A 24,578-nucleotide genomic window follows, 5' to 3' on the forward strand; every position below is an offset into this window, starting at 1 on the left:
TTTTCTTCTTCACTTAACCGACTTAACTTTTCTCTCTTATCTCTTTTTCGTTTCTTTCATCTCACATGGCCGGCCCCACCATCATTTCTACATTCTTCTTTCTTTGTTTATTTCCTTTTCATTTCTTTACTCCATTCACTTGGTCGGCCACCCATTTCACTTGGTTCCAATTTAGTATTCTTCCAAATAATTTTAACTTTTCTTCATTCCCATCCAAACCACATCATTTTCATTCAAACCACATTCACACCATTTTTGACTCATGTACATATAAAAATATTATTTGACTTCTCAACATCTTTTCTTCATTATTTTATCATCCATTTTATTTTTATTTCTTCAAAACAATAAAATTTACATATTATGCCTTACCTTCATTTTATTTAATACACCTCCATCAAATTTTCATATTTTTAAATTAATTCTTCCTATACGTGTAAAAATTTTAATTTCCTTTTATCTTCCTTTTCTTACATGTGTATAATCAAAATATCGAGATTGCATTCAACGCGGTGTCACCATAATATTTAAACATTTACTTACCCATGTTAGCTCGATTTAATAAAATCACGCTGTCACAATTATCGTCGTTTTCCTTCAAAATTCTTCTTTACTTCTTCTCCCCTACTTAAATTAGTCATATTCCATTTTTCATGACTAATTCCAACAACATAAAAAATATTAATATTTTAATATTATTTTATTAAATAAAAATAATATTTTATTTCAAAATTTTTCACTTGCCTTCTTTGATCCTGAAACACATCATTACATCTCGGTTTACTTTTGAATCATCCTTTAGCTTACTAAGTCCTCTCCAACGAAAATATTATTATTTAATTATTGTTTCTGCACACGCGAAGCATTTTATTCTTGAACGTTCATTTAATCATTTATTGCTCTTTAGCACGCCAATTCGCATCAAACGATCATTCGTTTGATCAATAAGTTCTTATTTGTGTCCAACGAGGGTGCGGGGTATTACAAGTACTTCCTTATTGCTCTTTTCCTTATATACTTAGAGTGTGCGAAACACTCTACGGGAATTTATTCAAGCTTGGATTGCTTGATTGGGTGTATAAGTTCTAACTTAGCTTAAAAAAGTTAGTTTGGGTTTTGGTTGATTTCGGGAAAAATTATTGTAAAAGTTTGTGGTTGAGCCTGCTAAAAGCTATTGTAAAGCTTGGTGGGAGCTTGGTAATTCCACCATTTTTAGTGATTTATTTTGAAAAATCCTTGGTTGAATAATGAAGGTAGTTGATGTAGGTTTTTGACCAAATCACTATAAATTGTTGAGTATTGTCTGCTCTATTGTTAATTTTCTTTTTCATTCCTTCTTAAACCATTCCTTCATCTTGCATCGAATTAGTCATTATTGATCTTATACTTGCCTTCAATTTAGAGCCAATTTTAGTAAGAGTTAAAAAGTGCTATTCACCCTCCCTCTAGCACATATACTTGGGACCAACAAAGGTTTATTCAAGAAAACCAAAGATAGGTTTTTGGAAAAAGATGGCAAAAATCATGGGAATTAGTGTGCAAAAAGTCAACATGACTATTAAGAGGATGGGAGAAAGTGTTTGCATTCCATTGGAATTTCTTCATAGCTTTATCTTGAAACATCTGGAAGATGAACGAAGCATGATTGTTATGGAGGTATTGAGGGTTTGGGGCAATTTATGGTATGGTTGTGTGTCCAAAGGTTTTGGGGCATATTGAGGTATTTGGTGGTAGACTTTTTTGAGCAAGTTGATAACAGTTCAACCCATCACCAGTTATTTTAGCAAAAATCTTTAGATCACTAAGCTATAGTTGATGAAGTAGAAAATGACGTTTGATTAGATGTGCACAACCCTAGATTTTTTTTAATTCATAAATTTTATTATTTATTTGTTTTTATTTTTTATGTTTATAATAATTATTCTTACTTTAAAAAATTCAAGAAAGTTACTATTTGTAATCTTCTTTAAATATTTTATTTAAAAGATTTTATTTGTAAATAATTATGAATTTTAATTTAAACTTTAATTTTTATGATTGTACCTTATTTAATCTTGTATTAACTATTTATTGATAATTAATATATATAAAAGTAAGATAAATGATTGGGTCAATTGGTTGACACCTATCATTTCAATTGAATTAATTTATTTTTGTACACTTCATGTCAAAATGGCATTGTTTTTGGCATTTGAAGGGTTTTTTTGTTGCCCTTTCTTATTTCGTAGACTAAATCGATTCCTCTCTTAACCATGGTTTTTGCTGTCTCCATTTTCTTCTTGTCATTCATTTTCTTCTAAAAGCATCACATCTTTGCTTATGACGATCATTAAATCCTTCTATTTTTGTAAAGCTTCCTTACATAAGTTCTAGGTTTTGGGGCCCCCATAAGTTTTAATCGAAATTTCAAACGAATCTATTAGTTTTTGAAATAGACATTTCACTCTAAAAGTGTAAACACTATTAACAAAAAATATAAAAAAATTAAAATGCCTTTTTTTCTTTGTTAATTAAAAAATTATTATATAATTTTTTTTTGAAAAAATTAAAAAAATTCAGGGAGCACTGATTAGTGCTCCCTTCCTCCCTATTTTCTTAAAATTAATCAAAATTATATAATAATAATTTTTTAAATTAATAAAGGATAAAATTATCTTTTCAATATTGCTACATCATCAAATTAACAAAAATACCAACGTTTGATAAACGGTTGGACCTATGTGTTCAGCGAAAGATATTTTTTTTAGACAAAATATCTATTTCGAAAACTAATAGATTCGCTTGAAATTTAGATTAAAACTTTGGAGGGTGAGGGTATTTTACTCTTATAATTATTTTTATAATTATGATGTGATTCCTTAACTAAAATTCATTATTTATCTCCTTATTTAAATATCTAATCCTAAGTAAATAAAAATATCGAGATAATGCAAGAAAGATAAAAAAAATAACTAAAAGAAACTAAAAATAAAACTTACCTCAGTGGGCTTAGAATCCTAAAAGCAAAGAACTTAAACTATTAGACTTTAGATCATACACGAGCCTTGAAGAGTGACCACGAGTTAGATCTATTGGATTTGGCCTGAAAGTTATTTTTTTCTGCAAAATGACGTAGTTTTGCACTTGTAGAGTTCTCTTCAAAGGCATCGTTTTGATTTTAGTATAAGTGGACTAAACTTCATTTATCTTATATTTCCTTTCTACTCTCTCTAAAGATCTCTCTCTCTCTCTCTCTAAAAATAACCTTTCCTCACTAGCTGCCTCTACCCCTGCCGCTGATCGTTGTTACTTTCGCTGTTGGTCGCTGCTCCCTTCTCCCCGGATCTTTGGTGCTGGAATTGTCTTAAAGTGCCGAAATTGTTTCAAAGTTTAGCTAGAAACTCTTTTTGGATCGATCTAACATTTAATCGGATCCGTTTCTTTAAAATCAAACCAAATTTCCCTAGATTTAAATTTAAAACCCAAAAACCCAAAAATTAAAAACTCTTTGGCAATTTTTTTATCATTTCTTCTTCATTATCCCATGTTGATTCCAGGCAGATTATAGGGAATTCATACTCATTTTTGTGTTGATTTTAGATTAGGATTTTCTTTCTCTTTTTTTCTAAATGAATTTAAAAAATAATTGGATTAGGATCTATTTAAACCGACCCTTAATCCATTTGGTTGTTTATTCAAAAATTTTTTTTATTATTATCATTATTTTTTTTTGGGTTTCAGATTTTGTATTTTTGTATTTTTTCTTATTTTTTAATTTTTATTTTATTTATTTTTATTACTGAGACAACCCCAAACGAATGAGGTGTTTATAATACTTAAAAATATTTCAAATTATTTTAAAAATAAAACACTTTTATTTTATTAAATTTTGATCGAAATTATAAGAAATTTGATTAATTTTTAAAGTAAACATCTCACCACAAAAATACAAACAACATTAATAAAAATTATAAAAGAATATTTTTTATTAATTTAAAAAATTATTATTATATTTTAAAAAATAAAAATAAAAAAACATAAATCGATGCTCCCAAAACAAAAGAGCACTAGTGCTCACCTAGAGAGCCTGTTTTGGGGCTCCCTAAGGGATCATTGATTGGGGCTCTCAAGGGGAGCTTTGGTGCTTTCACATGGAGAGTTTTTTTTTAATTAAAAAATAATAATAAAAAAATATTAGTAATTATAATAATTAATCAAGGATAAATTTATCTTTTTATCTTTGTCACATCAATAAGTTAATAGAAATATTAATGGTTAATTAACAGTTGGACCTACGTATTCAACGAAAAATATTTTTTTGGAGGTGGAGTGTCTATTTAAAAAATTAATAAAATTTTATGTAATTTCGATCAAAACTTAAAAGGTATGATATTTTACTTTTTATATTTTTATTTTAATTCAAATAAATCTTTATGATTAATAGTTGACTATTTGTTATTCGTTAAAACATCATTTGTGACTTAATATCACTTGATATACTAACATATCATAGTAAATGATGGTAATGTATACTGATGTAATATGATGATATTACTGTATCACATTTTTACTTTCCATATCAATGTCATATTAGTGTAACGTGACATAAAAATAATTTTTAATATGAAAAAATTTATTTTTTAATAATTTATTAAAAGTATTAATAATTTTTAACTAAAGCATGAATTTGATTATTTATTTTTTATTTTTGAAAATAGTAAATTATTAAAAATTTAATTTAATTTTTTAAATTTGAAATATTAATAATTAATAACTAATATATTAATGATTTTTATTGGTGAGTTATAATTAATTTATGAATTAATTGCTTTTATAATTTTTTAATTTTATAACTAATATATTTTTTTGATTTTTTAATTTCCATTGATATGGAGTGTTAAATTAGTAAAAGGAATAAGAAGATGACTATTTCATTCGCCCTAACCGTACACGTTCTAAGAGTTGTCCTCGATAGAAAGAGATCCAATAACATTGACACACCCTAGGGCTTGATCTAATTATAAATATGTATGTTTTGCATTGAATATTTAGCTCGTCCAATTAATACTCGAGAATTAAAAAAAAAATTGATAATGTGAAATAGGAGTAGTATTTTTCTGCCAACAGTAAAAACCACGTGTATATATATATTTTCCTTTGAGAAAAAAAATAAAAAAAAAAGTCCATAAGCTCAAACCACATGAAACACAAGCCTATCTGGCATTCACATAACCATATCTTGTTGGGAAGTTGTTGTACTCAAAGTCACAAAATGCCAAAAACAGTCATTTCAATCTCCAAATTATCTGACTCAACCAAGTGTCATCTCAATCTTCAATTAATAAAGGCACAAAATACAGATGCCTGATTCGCTCCCTGGCCAGGCCAGCCATGTAGTAAGGACCAATGGATCAAAACTCTCTTCTTCTCCCCAAAAGAATGAAGCCCCACACTTACATCACCACCTCTAATTCTAATCCTGTAGCTGCACCTTACCTTCCTACACGACGTCGTCTCCCTTCCTTAACTCGCCACGTCACTTTATCCCTCAACGCACAATACAACCGCGAGGATGCTCGCCGTCGCTCCTCCTCCGCCGAATATTCCCTCGCTCGGCGAGCCGTTTTACTCACTCCCTTCCTTGCCGCCGCCGGCTCTTGCCTCCAACAATCACCGTATTTGCATTCAATGGCCGAGGAAATGACGTCACCTTCCCCGCCGTCGACTCTGCCTCCTCCTAAGGTGGTGCAAGAGGAGGAGGTAGTCTCGGCGAGGATATACGACGCGACGGCTATAGGGGAGCCGTTGGCGGTGGGGAAAGATAAGACGAAAGTGTGGGAGAAGTTGATGAGCGCGAGGATTGTTTATTTAGGGGAAGCTGAGCAAGTTCCGATTAGAGATGATAAAGACTTGGAGCTTGAGATTATTAAGAATTTAAAAAAACGGTGTGTCGAAAGCGAGAGGCCGTTGGCTTTGGCCATCGAAGCTTTTCCTTCCGATTTACAAAAACAACTCAATCAGTTCATGGATAAAAGGTTCCTTTCTATTGCTATAATTTCTGTTTCTAATTAAATAATTTGTAATTTCTAAAAGTTTGATCCTATACATGTATTATTGACGATTGGTGTATATATTGTTTAAAATAGAAGCAATGTGTATCTGTGGAGAGATTGGAATATCTGTGTTTTAAAGTTTTGAGAATGCTTATAATTCTGAGAGTGATGTTGTCGACAGGATAGATGGAGAAGAATTGAAATCTTATGTTTCACATTGGCCAGCTCAAAGGTGGCAGGAGTATGAGCCTCTTTTAAATTATTGTCGCGATAACGAATTTCGCCTTGTTGCTTGTGGAACTCCATTAAAGGTACTCTTATGCTCTCACATAGTTACTGGGAATGTTGCACTGCTCATCCTCTTTGCATCAACTATGGCTTCATCCTTTCTGTGTTTAACTCGTTGCTTTGTAACCTTCTTGGTTTGTTGAAAAGTGCTGATTACTACAACTTCAACTTTCTTTTTTGGGTCTAACGGCAAGCATGTCTTGTCAGTTTGTTGTAACAGGTCCTATTAGTTGCTATCATGTTCAAAAGACACATTTTTTGAATCTGAGTATACTACTTGAGGTTTCAAGTTTAAATCTTGGGGATGGGGAGGGTTAACTCCATTCTCCCGTAGTGTAACCCAAGATAATTGTGGTCTCATATGGAAAAAAAAAAAGAAAGAAAAGAAAAATGACTAAAATCTTGTTCTTCTGTTTTCGTTTTGTTTCATTTTTATGTTCTCATTCTATCATTTTAGTTTGTGCACAAGGCCATATAGTGAATATGGAGTATTCTAATTATTTTGTTATAGATCCTAAGGACTGTGCAAGCTGAAGGTATTCGTGGCCTCTCCAAGGCTGAGCGTAAAGTATATGCTCCTCCAGCTGGTTCTGGGTTCATCTCAGGCTTTAGTTCTATTTCACGCAGATCATCAATGGATAATCATTTCCCAACTCAGTCAATTCCATTTGGTCCAAGTTCATTTTTATCTGCACAAGCAAGAGTGGTAGAGGAATATAACATGACCCAAATTATTCTAAACGAAGTTGCAGATGAAGGAGGTACTGGTTTGTTAGTAGTGGTAACAGGTGCAAACCATGTCCAATTTGGTTCCAGAGGGACAGGGGTGCCTGCCAGAATTTCAATGAAGATTCAGAAGAAGAACCAAGTAGTTTTACTCCTTGATCCTGAAAGGCAGTACATAAGAAGAGAGGGAGACGTCCCTGTTGCTGATTTTTTGTGGTATTCTGCAGCCAGACCATGCAGTAGAAATTGTTTTGATCGTGCTGAAATTGCTCGAGTTATGAATGCAGCTGGCAGGCAGCGAGATGCCCTACCCCAGGTTAGCTTTGCTGCAGTCTTCATGGAAGTGTATATTTTACGTCCTTGATTTGATTGGTATTTATGCTCTTTTTGGATGCATTGCTTGCCTGATTTAAGGTTTTTCTTTTTTTTCTCTTCTGTATATTTTAAGAAATGATTTGTGCTAAGCTTGATTAATATCAACACTCAACAGTTACATATGGTTTCGAACAACTTCTTTTTTTTTTTAAAACTCTATATGTTTTTTAACAGTTGTATAAATGCAAAGCTTGATGTTTTCAAACTTTGTGCCGAATAGACACACACAGACACTCATGCACATACACAATTGACTTCATAAATTTCAATATGTGGCATAAAGTTTATAAAGCTATAAAGTTTAGATGATACTTTTTTTGATATTTTTAAGGAAAAGGAATATGCTTGTCCTGTTGTTTTAGGTGGAAAATCAGTATGGTTTGCAGTTCCCTTGTAACTGTAGTAATAGAGTTTGAAAGTTCCTTTGTATTTTTTACAAGTTACTTGAGAATGTTTTTGAAACATAGTTACCATTTTGTAAAATTTCATGTGGCTACAATAACATATGCACCAGGATGGTAAAAACAAAAAGATAATGTGACTGATTTACTTGTATTGTACTGAAAAGAGAAGCAATGGCAATTGCAAAGATTGAACAAGTCATTTATAGATTGAGCTTGCTGAAACTTTGCTTATTTCATTATTTTTTGAATTTCAAAACCACAAAATCGGTTTCCTTGATTATAAGTCTAAGGTGACTAAGCTAACAAGTAAAAAAAAATGTTGTTTATTAGTTTGTTCCCTAGATGTTTTCACACTTAACTATGGATCCTGTAATACTCCTGTGAGGCAACAGATGAAAATCTAAGAACCACTGTTCCCATGTTATTTAGTTCTTTCTTGATTGCTATTGGATATTCCGTGAATTACAGTATGTTTAGGGTGAAGGGGGATAAGTTCTTTGATGTAAGTTTTTAACTGAAGATTCCTTAATATTGTATTAAGGTTTTGATTTGCATGAGTTTGTTGAACATGATATCTTTGTTGGTTAGCAAGCTATTTATCTTCCTTTTCTTGCTTCTCTTCCCCTTATTATTTTCATTATTATGAAGTTATTATTTATCTAATTTCTGAGGGCATCACTCTTCTCTTCTTATGAAGATTATTTGTGAAATATGTAACAGGACCTTCAAAAAGGACTTGACCTTGGTTTGGTATCTCCCGAGGTCCTGCAGAACTTTTTTGATCTGGAGCAATATCCTCTTATTTCGGAGCTCACCCATCGCTTCCAGGTATATTCACTTTCTAGAAGTGAAATTTATTTATAATAATTGTTGTTAACAGGTACTGGTTTGTTAGTAGTGGTACCTCTTATGAGAACCAAACTAGTGTCTGTTTGTGACGTGTATAGAATAAACAAATCACTTACAAGATTGTCCAAATCTAATAGAAAGTGAAATTTATTTATAATAATTGTTGTTAACAGGTACTGGTTTGTTAGTAGTGGTACCTCTTATGAGAACCAAACTAGTGTCTGTTTGTGATGTGTATAGAATAAACAAATCACTTACAAGATTGTCCAAATCGAAAAGTGCTCAACTGGCAATGGATCATTTTGATACAGGGTTTCAGAGAAAGATTGTTAGCAGATCCCAAATTCTTGCATAGATTAGCTATAGAAGAAGCTATATCGATAACAACTACTCTCTTGGCACAGTATGAGAGGCGTAAAGAAAATTTCTTTGAAGAGCTTGACTATGTAATTACAGATACAGTCCGGGGATCAGTTGTTGATTTTTTTACTGTATGGCTCCCTGCCCCAACTATCTCATTCCTCTCATATGCTGATGGAGCTGACAACATGGATGCATTAAAAGGTCTCCTTGGTTCAATACCTGATAACGCATTTCAGAAGAATCTTGCAGGGAAGGACTGGAATCTCAGTCACAGATTAGCATCTGTGCTTGTTGGTGGTCTGAAACTGGCTAGTGTTGGATTTATTTCTAGCATTGGGACTGTGGCTGCCTCAAATATTTTATATGCAATACGCAAAGTCCTCAATCCAAAATTGGTTTCTGAGCAACAAATTAGAAGATCACCGATACTCAAAACAGCTGCTGTTTATGGATGCTTTCTAGGTACATCTGCAAATCTTCGTTATCAGGTAAGAAGAATGCTTGTCAAATAAGTTTGGCGATGCCAAGAACTTTCTTTGCTTTATTATGAAAAAACTTTTTGGTCTATGTTGCTCCGACTTTTCATTTTCCTAAAGTACCACTGTTGTGTCAGATACATATCTAATGCTAACACATTAAAGTGGTCATTGAAATGGGGGCTTGGCTGTCCAAATATAAGGAAAAATTTAAGAAAATTTAATTTACTTGTGTCAGACACATGCTGTTGTCCAACATTCACACCCAAGTCTGAGCAACATAGTTTTTGGCATGTGTTCATGATAATTTAATTGTAAGATGTATTCCTTCCTCCATCCAGTGAATATGTAAGGTATGAGAATGTATCTGCTGTATGCAAAAGAATATTTTCTTTTCATTATGATTTTCTTGAATCAAATGATCAAGAGAAAGTTGTGTTAGATTGAGGTTACAGTTTTAAATACTTTGCTGGTAAACTCTGACACTCACCTGGTTTAGACCTGGACTAACACTCTCCTCGCTCATTTGGACTGATGCATATTTGTACTTTTAGTTTTGTCTGGTATCTGGTTGGTATAAAATTAAAATGAACTAAATGCAGATCATCGCTGGAATTGTGGAGCATCGCATTTCTGATGAATTTTCTTCTCAAACATTACTTGTGAATATGCTTTCTTTTGTTGTTCGGACTGTCAACTCCTACTGGGGAACGCAGGTTAGAATTATCTTCATTTGGTAGTTTCATTTATCTCTGATTCTTAATCGCAATGTCTAATTGTATTTAGATCCCTTAGGTCATGTCATGTTGTAGCAACAGTATCATAATTCTGAGGACCAGATCATTGGAAACTATATAATCTCATACTACTACATTAAATTATGCTGCCGGAGTTACGCTATTTAATTTGAACAGCAACTGCATGGTTTACCTTTGACAGTGATAAGTTTCATTTTATTTAATTTCTACATTAACTGTTACCTGCTTCATAAATTTGATTAATGCACGCTGAGATACCATTTAGTCTGGTTCCATGTCACCATCGGTACCACCAGTAAGAGCATCCCCTAGCAACAGTCTTGCAGGTCTAGAATGTTAATTTAGTTTTGTTGCTTACTTGAATGCAACAGCAATGGGTCGATCTTGCTCGCTTTTCGGGACTGCAAACTCGGAAGAATAAACCACCTTCTTACCAGACTCCAGATTCGCCTAATCCTGCTGCATTGGAATGCAACACTGCAGAAGAGGCCCATATTGATGAATTAAAGAATCAGTGAGGTGATTTTGTATTTTATGTTGTCATTTTAATTTATATTTTATGTTTTTTACACCCCTTTCAACCACGGTACCACAGTAAAAGTCGTTCAACATTAATTCTTACAAATTAATGGAGAATGCAAGGATGGCATTCGAGCAGTAGCCGCAAATGCATTGCGAGTACATTGATTCAATACAGCTTCAAATTATCTAATAACAGAATGAATGGCTGCACCCTTGATTTGAAACCTTTTCTTCAAAACAAGTTATGTTGACTTAAGGGCTCTTCTGTAATCTATTCGGTTTTGTAGAGTTTGGCATCAGGGAAATTAGCGTGTCTTGTAAAGCCACTGCTATAGTTTGCAGTTACGAATCTTCACCATGTCCTTAGATCCACCATGAGAGCCTATCTGTTGCTAGCAACGCAGGAAAGCTCTTGACATTTTAGTCAACTATATCTGTATCATCTGCGCATTAAATATAACATACATTCAGTACCAAAATTTTGGAAAATTTAGACTTCGGACTCAAATATTGGTTGGCATTTTGCAAGAATCCCTCAAGAGTCGACAGTTCCTTTCATTTTTTTATATTTCTCATTGTGTTATAAAATATTTGCCATGATTGATTTTATAACCTCTAGCTTGATATGCTGATTGTGCTGACCGTATTAAGCTCAGAGTTTAAAAATTTGTGGTTTCTAATTTCGCGCTATTCATTTCGGGCTTAGCTCAAGCTGTGGGGGGAGGCGTAGGGGGAGATTGGTAAAGTATGCTCCTTGTAACAAAAAGGAAAAAAAATAAAAACAGATTTATGAAATTAACAGGAGTCACCTAACATCTGAGGAAATCTTTGTTTAATTATATAATGTCCTTACTATTTGCTATTCTCAAACAGGAAGTAGCCTGCAGCTTGCTTGGCTTGTAATGACCGTACCAATGTTTTTAAAGATTATTCTTAAAAATTTGAAAAGGGTGAAAAAAAGGTCTGAGTCAACAATTAATGGAACATTTTTGTTAGCAAGAGTCCATTTGATGGTTAGACTTGTTGGGAATTTGCTCTTCGTTCGCCGTCTGTAGCAGCTTCTTCTTGACCATTTGAAAAGCATGCTCTAGATTCATCAACTGCATCATCGGTGATAAAAGTTAATGTTTTTATTTTGTAAACTTGCTAGTAGAAAGTATATCAATTTTAAAAAGTGCAAAATTCATTTGTAGAACACAGGTAAGAGCTGCATACCTCTTGTTTGGCAAATCTGTTATGGATGAATAATCCGCTGAACAGATCGAAACTATCATTGGTGGTGCTCTCTTTCTGCAATTAATCTCATATTATTACATCCCTAAACTTTGAATGTTTCCAATGCTCCTACCCTTTCTGAGAAGCTTCGAGCAAATTGGAGAAGAGAAAAATGCATTAGACTAAGTCGGCTGATTGAACTGACCAATTTAACTAGTGTTTCGAAGCTTTTGGTGTTAATTGACGTAGATTCAATTCCGGTTTCTGACAAAATCCTAGCAAAGTAGAAAGCATAATTTTAGTTTTATAGTTGTTGAAAGGAAATAAGGTTGAAATTGGGTGAGATTCACTTGATACCTGCCGATAGCATGAGTAAGAAATTGACTCCTAGCAGCCAGTCTGTCATGTTCTTCACAGGACATTTGCATCATTCTGCAACCCTTTCCCAACATATAATAACGTGGACTATCAAATCAGTGTATTGTTAAAATTATGTTTTCTCCATTCTGCCGAAAGAAAAGACAAATCAAATACGCATTGGCTTACCTGACGTTCAAAGATGCGTAGGAAGCTGGAACACGTAGCTTCATCCCTCACCCGAACTTTGTCATACATTAAAACAAGATCTTCCCACCCACTTTTGCCACTTTCGGGTCCAAACATGGGATGAGTGCAAAGCAAGTCCATTTCCTCTGGCAAAACCTGAACAAAAGCACCTTCATCCTCAACCTGGAAACAGAAATATGATCTATCATTGGTGACGGAAAAAGCATAACATCATACTTGCAAGAGAACGTCTCTTGGGTGTTCTTTGACGGAAAGCACGTCGACGAAGAGTGTCCGGCGTTTAAGGCAACGGAATGGGATTGACTTGAGCATCTTTGATAGAGATAGGATGGATGTGCTTAGCAATATGACATCGTTATCTGCTTCAACGAATGCAGCTACATCCCTAACAACGCAGAAACAAAGGATTGAACAAAAATAAATGTGTCGGATTTGCACAAAATTTCCGTTAATTTCATTAAATTCATGTTCGAATCAAAGCTACCTGAAGAAGGAAATACCCAATTGATGACACAGCTGGGAATAATCTGTCCGAGAAGTTGCACTTATGGTATGGCCTTGTTGGATCATTGTCTTTGCCAGGAACTGCCCAAATGTGCCAAAACCGACTATGCCTATATTTAGTGTCTGTGAGGAAAAGGAATCAGATGAAGAAGACATGGCTGAGGGAGACAAAAAACACTCAGCAAAGAAAGAGAGGAGGAGGGTTGGGCGTAGGGTTCTGGATTAGATGTCTTTCAAAAGAAGAGGCGAGCTCAAGTAGTGCTAAAAAAGGTCAGCCGGCATGTCGTGTATTCAAGTCGAAGACTTAGACAAATGTGATGAATACTGACCCAAGAGATTTGTGGACGATGGCCCAGCAAGTGTATAAACCTTCCATTTTTGTGATTCGTGGACCTTTTCATTTTGGGCCTGTGCCTCCGGAGGCTGCAAATGACCTAGATTCCTCTATTGTTGCATTTAAAAGGGAGAACAAGATGTACAGGCTTAGGATTTTTATAGAAGAAGATTTTAAGTTGTATTAATTTAAGGCTAGAAAGGGCGGAGCAGATAAAAGGGTTTAGAGAGGTTATTTGGAATGAATAGGGAAAAAAGAAACACTAGGCTTAGGTGAAATAATATTCACATTTTCTCAAATGGTCGACTCCAACATGAGATGGCCGATGCAGCTTCAGAGAAAAAGTTCAAAGGCCTAAGCTAAAGAAACAATTTTTTTGTTAGTGTATTATATTATTACGAGTATGTAACGGCTTTGAAGTAGAATGTAATTACATTTTCCATTATAATGGAAATCTCCATCAAATTCTTTATGGACCTTCACTTCAAACAGTCTGGCAGAACTTCGATTTCCAACTTAACCTTAGTAACTTGTTCAACGATATAAGCCAGCATTTCTTCTGTGTTTTGTTATTCATTTGTTTATTCCTATTGATGGAGGCCCATTGTTGGGCTATTGCCTCACAATGGAAGGTAGCGTCTCCATTCCCGAAAATTTCACGTGTATTTTATTTTGTTATTCAATTTAAGATCTCGAAATTGGATCTTACATGTCCTCTTTAACTCTATTGGTTGTCCTCTTTAACTCTTTCTTTTTCTTTTTTTTTTTTAAAGTTTGATCATATTTCCACCTTATGTTTTAATTTTTTTCAATGTAAATATTAATTACTTATGAGTAGGTAAATAGAACTCATATGCAAGTAAACATGACTCAGTTGAAGAAGAAAAGAAACATAGACAATCGATTACTACAAAATAATCACTTAATTTCAATGAAATTTTTGGCCAATAGAGTTCATATTTCATATCCATTACCGATGGATTACAAAATTAATCATGAATTGATACAAGTAGTACATCTACAGGCACGTTTGACTCTCAAAATGGAATAAAAAAGAAATAAAATAATTATTTTGTGAGAATTTAATAAAATATGAATAATTATTAAATAGTTTGATTTATGTAATGAAATTGTCACTATGACATTATTCTAATATTTGATTGATAAAAAATAACTTTGAAATAATAAAGAAATATGTGATAAAAAGATAAAAATACACTCTATTATAATTTATGATTTTCAATTTAAAATATTTATTTTTTTGATAATTATTAAAAATATTAATAAATTTTTAATTAAAAATTTAATATGAAGAATTTAATTTAATTTAGTTTTTTAAAAATATTAATAATTTATAATTAAACCTTTAACATGATTATTTTATTTTATGTTATTATTTTTATATTTAAAATATTCAAATATAAAAAATTTATAATAAAAGTTTTAATTTAATTCTTTACTTTGAAATATTAATTTTTTATAATTCATGATCAAAGCTTAAAATTTTTTATTTTAATTTCATTTTGATTTTTTTTTTCAGTGAAAGAAGATGTGCTACCACAATGGAGTGCGGATCTCTTATTCCTTGTGGTTGGATTTGGTAATTAAAGTGCCAAATTGACATTTCCCACGATTGGATTTGATCGTTAGAACGCCGAACCAATGCTCTGGCGATCGAATCTGGCTGTGGAATTTCTAATTTGATCATGGAGATCTGGCCATAGACTCCAAATTCAACGCTTCCACGACGGAATCTAGCTGTGGTGGCACCGGTTGGATGCTGTCATCCTTTACAATCCTCTGTCACCCTCTGCCATCTTTTGGTGGTGGAAGAAATTTAGACAGAAAAAGAGAGAGGCATAGGAGTAAAAGAGAAAGAAAAAGAAAAAAAGTGAAGGTAAATTTATCTTATATATGTTTGTAATTTTTAAAATTAGTTAAAGGTATTTTTGTTTAATCACTTTTTTATGTTATTCTAATTTGAACGGAATAATCTTTTCAAAAGAAAAATCAGTAATAATTATTTCACTCTTTCTCGAAATGGTAATTTTTCAAAATAATCATTTCGTGAAGCTAACATAGTACTATTCGGGTAGAGTTAGGAGCTAACATGGTTAAGTCACAACAATTGCAATCAGAAATTGAAATTACTTTCCACGAATAAACAATGATAGTGAAATAATCTACAAAGCTTTTCAATAAAACAAAAAGAGTAATCAATTAAACGAGCAACCAAGATCTGTATCCAATAAAGTTTAAACCACAAGAACTACCAATATTCAGCTTTGAGACATTTAAATAAAAGATCTTAATACTATTAAAGATAATTTTAATTTTTAAAAAAAAGAAATAAAAGAAATTAACTTGTGAAAGACTGTAGAGAAAAAGAACGTGAAAATTAATACGGTAAAACTAATTGGCATACTAATCCAAAATAAATAAGGATAAACAATTAGAGAAAGTGTCAAAATTACACTACGGAGAACAATACAATGAATATTAATACTTACAATATCAAAATCGAATAAAACTTAAACCATGAGATCTCAAAACCTAAAATCTTTGGTGCACTTTTCTTGGTAGTTATGGATTTAAGTTTTTTCACTTTAAGAATATAAAAGGAGTTTAAATGGCCTAAAATAGAGTCAAGTACTCCATAGATCCTTGATGTTTTCATCAATTTAGTCTCTCTATCTTAAAATTGGTTAATTTAATTCTTGTATTTTGAGAATTTATGCAATTGAGTCCCTCCCCTTAATATCGTCCAAATAGATCGGTAATGGTGCTTATGGTTATTTGTGCACCTTGCGTTGACATGTCAAACTATGCTGATGTGACATGCTCGAAATTTATTTTGAAAATTTTTTCCTCGTCAGTTTTTTTATACCATGTTATAGAAGTTAAATTGAATAAAAATGTAAATTACGTGGACTAAAAAGAACAAATTTGTAGAGTATAAGGATTAAATTAAATAAAAATCTATCATATATTATAAAGACTAAATTGAGTACCTTTGCTAGTTTTTGCTTAGCATTACGTTGATACCAAAAATGTTCTTTTACACATTAGAGGTTATTTTTTAGTAATTAAAACTACTGACTTTCCATTTATACAAAAAACGTACAAACTAGTTACAATATTCTTTTTTGAAAGGCTAATGAATTTTCTCATTTCGCTGGAAAATATTCTCATTTCACTACAGTAATACAAGTATATCCAATAAAAAAACTCCAGGTTAATAAAAGGACCTTGTTTTTGACAATAGCCATTAAGATACCCAAAAAACATAATGTACATCACTCAATCCTTTCAAGGGGCTTGTAACCTCTATTAGAACAAGTATCAAGTAAAAGTGTAACCATTGTAAACTATCCACCCCTTACAAAAGAAAGCTACCAAGATATACACAATATAGACAAAACCACAACAAAAGAAATCCTTACTCCAACATACTCAACCATAGCAGCAAATTAAGATTTCTATATCATATATAAAATAGAGCATTGTCTGACCAATTGATATACAGACCCAAGACCCACAGACCCCAAACCTTTATTTTGTAAATTAGGGTTTAGTTTGACCCAAAACTCTAAACTCTAAATGCAATGACCAATTGTCATTGCCATATCAGCATAATATGACATGTCAATGCCACGTTAGCACCATTAACGGTGAATTTGGATTGCATTAGGAGGAGGGACTCGATTGCATAAAATCTCACAATACATGGACTAAATTGACCAATTTTGGGATAGAGGATATCCATAAGTGAGGAAAACTTTGAAACTTCACCAAACTATTGGGATGGTCTACGAATAATTTTTCAATTAAAGATTGTTGATCCCATTATTTAAAATTGAACAAATCATAACATCATTTTACAACTACATCATATGCATCCGTGAAACTGAACAAAAGACTCAATCAGCTGATTTAATAAAAAATTAATTGATAAATAAAGATTAAGGAAATATATGAATAAAATCAAGGGTAGGCTACAATAGGATACCTTAAGATTAAATGGTGTTGTTTGTGGAACGGGCGCCGCAGAGGTGCTAACCCTTCTCCGTGTGTAACCGCACTCTCGAACCTATCTCTAAAAAATTCATAAATTAGTTCTCATTCTTTCGATGGATCTAAACTTAATTTAGGATTTCGTAGATTAGAACCAAGTAAATAGATAACCAATCGCACCTAGAAAAGATGATTGGTGGTGACTCTTAACTCGTTTTATTTTTGCTACGTCTAGCAGTCGAGTTCTCAGACTCGCGCGTTACGACATATCCAAATGAGTAAGTTTATAGCAGAATTTAGCTTTTTGCATTTTAAGGGCATATAATATTAGACTATTATGCTATGTTTACTAAGCCATTGCTACAGCAAAACCCTTCTCTCTTAGATGAAAATTACTTTTGTTCTAAAACATTGTTAACAAATGGATAGAGATCATTCTACCAAATGGCAAGTTATATATGTGAACTACAGAAACTACAAAATGAGTAGCAACAATAAGTTACTCGTGAAGATGCATGGCGATTGTTCATCTCGGAAAGTTCGTTATGTGGACCGGTCTTTTATTTGTGCTTTTAAGGAAAATGAGGCATTGGGGATTTTGGACTTTCATGTCAAGAATTGATCTCTTCTTAATAAATGGATTTGGTGTTTTGGTGAAGAAAGAGACTCTATTTTGGAGATGCATCATTGCTGAAAATAATGGTATGGACCTAAACTCTTTTATTCCTTCTTGCACTTCTTTAAGGAAATTGTTACCTATTTACAGAAAGATTGTTAGCCCCTTAGTGGATAATAGTCAATGTCAGATTTAATCAAAACTGGTTTTGGATTCCTACTTGGAAAAGGTAAACTGTATTAAATTATGACATGATGTTTGGATTAGGGATTTTTCCCTTAAAGTTGCCTTTTCTCATATTTTTGCTCTTTCATTACTTAAAAGTGGTGTTATGCTTGATTATGGTTATTGGTATGATGATATTTGGCATTGGAATATTTCTTTGGGAAGAAATCTTTTTAATTGGGAACAAGAGCAATGGAAACTTATTATGGAACTTTTGAATAATTTTTTTCTTGATTAAGAGATGCATGATAAAATTATATGGAATGATTGCCTGAATGATATTTATTCCACCAAATCTTTTTGTGAACTTACTGTTGGTAGTGTTAATGCCAAATAGTATTTATGAAAATTAATTTGGCCAAATCTAACACCTCCCAAAGTGGAGGTTCTTTGTTGGTAAGCTCTCAAAGGAAGAATTACCATTAGAGGAGAACTTGCCATGAGGGGAATCATCAATAATAATGCTTCAATTTGCGCCATATGCAATAAAGAAATTGAGACGGTTGATCATCTTTTTTTGAGTTGTTATGACTCTTGGCGAATATGGAATTTCTGGATGGATGCTTGGGGCCGTAAGTTGGTTATTTTGAATAATATAGGGGCTTTCACTCTTGCTTGGAATGGTGTCATTAACAAAAGTGGGAGTTGTCCTATTTGGCGCATGGCTTTCTTTTACATCATTTGGACAATTTGGCTTTCTAGGAACGATCTCATTTTCAAAGGTAAACCTTTTTACGTTAATCAAAATCTTGATTTTATCAAGTTAAGAATTGGTTGTTAGTGCCAAGTGGTTTAAGGATAACTTTACTATTTTAGATATTGTAAGAGAGCCATCACTTGCTATAGCTCCATTGTTGTTGAAAAAAGTTAAACCTATGATTAAGTGGGTTAAACCTCTTTGTGGATGCATGAAATTTAATGTTGATGGAGCCACTAGGGATTGTTCGAGGGAAGCAGGTATTGGTGGTGCTTTGAAAGATAGTGATGGCAATATCAAGATTCTTTTTTCTAAATTTGTTGGCTTTGCAGATTCTAATTTTACTGAAATCCATACTATCAAGGAAGCCTTCTTTTTCTTTTTTGTTGCTTGTTCTTGGGCTGGAACTCATGAACTTATTGTGGAATCGGATTCCTCTAATGTTTTTAAATGGATTAACAATCCTCCTTTTGCTTAATGGAGAACGAGAAGTATCTTGTGCTTGATTAATAATCTGAAATGCAAGTTCCTTAAGTGGAAAGTGGTTCACACTCCAAGATCAACGAATCAACTTGTTAATTGTTTGGCCAAGGATGGAGTTGAATGATTGGATGATCTTATTGAGGTCTTTGGCTGATTCAATTTATCTTATGCTTTGTCGCTACTGCTTATGGACTTTTTTTATTTGTGTGCTTTTTGAGTTTTTTTTCTAGTTTGCCTTCTATTATGTCTTTTTTGTTAGGAACCTGCTTTATTTTTTGGCTAATGGATCTTTGTGGTTGATGCGTTCATGTTGGTTGCAGCCTGATCTGCTATGCTCACTTTTCCTTGTACCATTTGTGAGTATGCATTTCTCTTGTGAGACTCATATGCTAATAAATTCCTTTCCATTAAAAAAAAAAAAAATTAACATATTGTTCTTAACTTTAATTCCAATATTCCCTTTTTTTATTTTTCTTAATTCTAGGCATCATTTAACCTAAATTGGATTTGAAAACCAAAATAAAGAAAAAAAAAAGATAAATCTTAACTCTCTTCTGCAAAATTTGAACCATATATTAAAATGTTCTTATTCACATCATAGTTCATCCTAGTCTTCTTTTTATTTTTATTTACTGTTGCCAAGCAAGCATATATACGTATTGGATAAGACCAATCGTTCAGGTTAATGGGTTGAGATCTTTTCCGAAATTGATTGCAATGCCATGAAAGCTTGAATATTTCTGAAATTAAGTCAAGTTTCTATTGGATCACAAACATATCTGGTTTGTCTGTCAGTAAATATAAAAGCGTAGGCACCTTGTTTTTTTTCACTTAATTAATTTTTTTTGATTTAATTAACCAACTTGTTTTTGCAATTTGCATGTTGATGTTATAATACTTGGGAGTTTAATTTAACTCAAGTCATATTAAATTTTTAAGTGAAAAAGATGAGAAATCGTAGCCATTGCTTGAGCCAAGAGAGAAATTTAAGAGATAAAGAGAATTCCTTATGGTAATTGAAACTTCAAACTACATTATTTTGAACCTTTATAAGCACATATAACCACAAACAGACGCAAGAAAACAACATTTAAATCATAAAAACAAATTAAAGATTTTTGAGAATATAGCAAATCCTTTACCCTCGATGAGGGTATGAGTCGGAGTAATCACAAGCATCGAAGAAACCATCTGATGACTTCTTGTAGCAATAATCCTTTCTCTTATTACTTCAACAACAAGTAGATAAATCCCCTTAGAGATAAAGGAAATAATAATGCAACTGCAAGCCATATAAAGAAAATTCTTCTTTATTATTAAATAAGTAAGCTTCCTTCAGTCGAGAAGAAGTAACGATTGACTTAGTAAGGTGGTGATCTATACTTAAAAGGAGGGGGAGGATATGGAAAAGAAGGTAGTGGAGATTTTATAGTACTATGGAGTTGGAGGGAATAGAGATGGTGAGATAGGAGACTTGAAAATTTAAGGGCAAGGTGATAGCTATGCCAGTGGAGGTGAAGGAGATAGGAGATGGTGATCTTTTGACAAAGAGAGAGACTGAAGGTTACTTGTAATATGGTGGTGGTGGTGACTTGTAAATGTATGGTGGAGGTGGAGGTGACGTGTACACGTATGGAGGTGGTGGTGGTGACTTGTACATGTATGGTGGAGGTGGAGGTGACTTGTAAATGTATGGAAGAGGAGGAGGTGAGTTATACTCGTATGGTGGAGGTGGTGGTGATTTGTACACGTATGGAGGAGGAGGTGGTGATTTATAAATGTATGGAGGAGGTGGAGGTGACTTATAAATGTATGGAGGTGGTGGTGGTGACTTGTACTCATATGGAGGAGGTGGGGGTGACTTGTACACATATGGAGGAGGTGGTGGTGATTTATAAATGTATGGAGGAGGTGGAGGTGACTTATAAATGTATGGAGGTGGTGACTTGTACTCATATGGAGGAGGTGGAGGTGACTTGTAAACATATGGAGGAGGTGGTGGTGATTTATAAATGTATGGAGGAGGTGGAGGTGATTCGTATACATATGGAGGAGGTGGAGGTGACTTATAAATGTATGGAGGTGGTGGTGGTGACTTGTACACATATGGAGGAGGTGGTGGCGACTCATACTTATATGGAGGAGGTGGAGGTGACTCATACTTATATGGAGGAGGTGGTGGGGACTCATACTTATATGGAGGAGGTGGAGGTGACTCATACTTATATGGAGGAGGTGGTGGTGACTCATACTTATATGGAGGTGGTGGTGGTGACTTGTATACATATGGAGGTGGAGGAGGTGATTTGTAAACATATGGAGGAGGAGGTGGTGACTTATACTTATATGGAGGAGGTGGAGGTGACATGTACATGTACGGAGGAAGATTCGGCGACTTATAATAATAAGGAGGTGGTTTCTCCTGGTAGTAGGGCGGTGGTGCATTGTAAGGCTCATCATCGGCAGCTGCGTTGTTGATCAGCAACCACAATGCCAAGGCATAGGCCAGGTGTGGCCAAATTTTGGCCATTTTGGGCTGAACTAGGCACTAAAACTCCCACAACTATGCACTTGTATGCGATACAAATCAAGGACTATTTCTATTTCTATTTGGCGAAGTACAATGGAGAGGTTGCAGTTTATATAGTAATATCTCCAACATCCAAGAGAATTTTAAAATGGTGAAATACGAAACTTCCAACCTCCAATCGACCTAATAATTTAACTTATCTGCTCTCAACATTTTATTATTTAATGAGGAATGGATGTGACATCCCACTGGCTCCTCATAGACTTTTGTAAATGAAGCTTGAAGCAGTCAGAGGGAATTGAATTTGAACCATTCTCAACACATTAAAAATTTAATATGGGATCTCACAAAATCGGCCAGTGTCTTAATCAATTATACGTAATATTTTTTGTATAGTAAAGCGGGGACGTCGACATTATAAAACCAAATCTATAATTTGATAACAATCTGCATATTTTTCTCTTCACATAAAACCAGTTAGCACTGTTTACCTAATCGAGAGTCGATTATATTTTCAGCCAGAGCAAATTTTCTACATATTATTAAAGGAAAGATCAAGATGTCCCTTGAATATCTTATGGGTAATATGATAAGGAGATTCCTCTATTCTTTTTATCACAAAATTCGAATTCAAAATATCTAAGTAGAAATCTAAAATTCTAATGGTTTGAGTGTTTCATTATATTATTTGTTTGTTAAAATTTCCCTAATTAGCGTAGCCATTTGTTCTATTTTTTTTTGAAACCAATCATGACAATGATTAATTGAACAAGTCTCAAGTCATTGTTAATTACATGAGGCAAATTTTCTCCTTTTCTTTTGAGGAAGAGAATGCACTCGGTAAAGGGAGACGGACTCGTGTTTTTATTGAATATAGTTGTACAAACAAATAAAGTTAATATGAAAACTGAGACTTAGTTTGATGGTCGTTATCATCATTAAGAGGATACAGATTTGAATATAGCTCCTTCCCTATATATCTCCCTAAAACACAAAAGAAAATTGAATATTTTATTTCATTAAATATTTTATTGTGAAAAAACAAAAGGAAAAAGAAGCAAGTTGAAAAGAATTATTCAATTGTGAAAAGGTAGAATAGACGTTTGTTGGACAATTCAACTGGAGAGAGCTAGCTCCTCCCCCAGACTTTGTCCAAATGTAAATAAAAAATTTGTCAATTTTGGCTCGTGAAAACTACTTCTTTAAGTGTAAATTTTGCAAACACCAATTATAAAGTTGAATCTGCGCCTGGCAAGTTAATAGACTTGGCTAATAAAAATAATTTTTATAGGAATATATAGTATTCAAATCAATTTATATCAGACAAGAAAAGGAGACTCGTTCTCCTTTGCTAGCTTTTGTTGGAATAAAATGCACACAAGCACGGTTAATGCACGATTCAACTCAGTAAGAGTCTTATGTCTTTGTGTGTGTGTGTGTATATAAATATATATATAATATTACATAAAAACTCCTTCAACAGCAAGTAATTAATTAATGACTGAATGGTTAGACACCTCTTTTTTTTAATTATTTTTTGTTTTAATTTTTCTCTTCCTTTTGAGATAGATGTCAATGGCTCTTGGTAGTTATTGATTGGTACAACCCAACCTCTAATCGTGAGGTCAGGTATTATTGACTTTTATACCATGAGTTTTTTCTTCTTTTATAATCTTTTTATCGGAAAAAAAAATTAAACATAAATTGTGAGTTATTTCGTTCATCTAGAAATGAATCAGAAAACAATCATGCTATAAAGGAAACAACACTCAAGAAAGAAAAATGTCAAACACAATGTAATTTGGGAGTTTAATGAGTTAAAAGCTCTTTAAGCTTTTGTCCGAAGTTCCACGTAATCTTCTGACTATTGGCTAATTTTAACAATATAATCAACCTAACTTGAGCATGTGAATATTGATTATTGAGTAAGAATTCAGATTTAATTTCTCAGCTGTTCTCCCTCATTAATAATGTGGGTAGAGGTTTAAGTACAAATTCTTTCTCCTCCTGTAAACTTCATACATAACATAATATATATACATATATTGGTTAGGAAGTACCCTTCCTACTCATCATTCAAATAGCATTTATAATCACATAATTGGTCAAAAATTGTAAAAAAAAAAAATATTAAGAATTTGGATCAAAATACCCACTATATTTATGTATTTTATTCAATTTAGTCCATATACTTAAAATCGAAGTAATTTAGTTTTTTCATTTTGGGAATCATTTCAATTTAGTTCATCTCCCTAACAGTATTTAATTTTGTCATTAAAAAGGATGATATTAGCACTGACATGACATATTTTGATGACGTGATATTAAAATGATGACTTTGCATACCACGTGGTACTGCCACGTCATTACGTCAATGCCATGTAACATGCAACGTCATTATGGTGGTATCACATCATCAAAATGTGCCACGTTAGTGTCGTTTTAGCGCTGACATCATCTCCTTTAATAATAAAATCGGATGCTGTTAGGGTAGGGATTACTTGAAACAATTCTCAAAATTAAGGATTAAATTATTTTGATTTTGAGTATATGGATTAAATTGAACAAAATGCATAAGTATAAGGACTTGGTAAATATTT

General features: G+C 33.0%; 3 protein-coding genes across 3 annotated transcripts; 1 reads left to right on the forward strand and 2 right to left on the reverse strand.

The window, feature by feature from the left end:
- Nucleotides 5,329–11,324, forward strand: LOC18589808 (protein RETICULATA-RELATED 5, chloroplastic). Its single transcript, XM_018127652.1, has 8 exons — nt 5,329–6,014; nt 6,214–6,343; nt 6,832–7,362; nt 8,546–8,653; nt 8,986–9,525; nt 10,116–10,229; nt 10,643–10,790; nt 11,081–11,324. The coding sequence occupies exons 1-7, from the start codon at nt 5,386–5,388 to the stop codon at nt 10,787–10,789; spliced, it is 2,199 nt and encodes a 732-aa protein (XP_017983141.1). The 5' UTR covers nt 5,329–5,385; the 3' UTR covers nt 10,790; nt 11,081–11,324.
- LOC18589809 (arogenate dehydrogenase 2, chloroplastic) lies at nt 11,609–13,349 on the reverse strand. Its single transcript, XM_018127654.1, has 7 exons — nt 13,060–13,349; nt 12,792–12,960; nt 12,555–12,710; nt 12,366–12,448; nt 12,214–12,283; nt 12,009–12,083; nt 11,609–11,893 (listed from the first exon to the last, which is right to left on the reverse strand). Exons 1-7 carry the CDS (start codon nt 13,233–13,235, stop codon nt 11,786–11,788), a joined length of 837 nt encoding a protein of 278 aa, XP_017983143.1. The 5' UTR covers nt 13,236–13,349; the 3' UTR covers nt 11,609–11,785.
- Nucleotides 20,462–22,043, reverse strand: LOC18589811 (extensin-2). The gene has a single exon (XM_018126712.1). It carries the CDS (start codon nt 21,976–21,978, stop codon nt 21,013–21,015), a length of 966 nt encoding a protein of 321 aa, XP_017982201.1. The 5' UTR covers nt 21,979–22,043; the 3' UTR covers nt 20,462–21,012.

This window comes from Theobroma cacao, chromosome 9, assembly GCF_000208745.1.
Source record: "Theobroma cacao cultivar B97-61/B2 chromosome 9, Criollo_cocoa_genome_V2, whole genome shotgun sequence".
Taxonomy (NCBI): domain Eukaryota; kingdom Viridiplantae; phylum Streptophyta; class Magnoliopsida; order Malvales; family Malvaceae; genus Theobroma; species Theobroma cacao.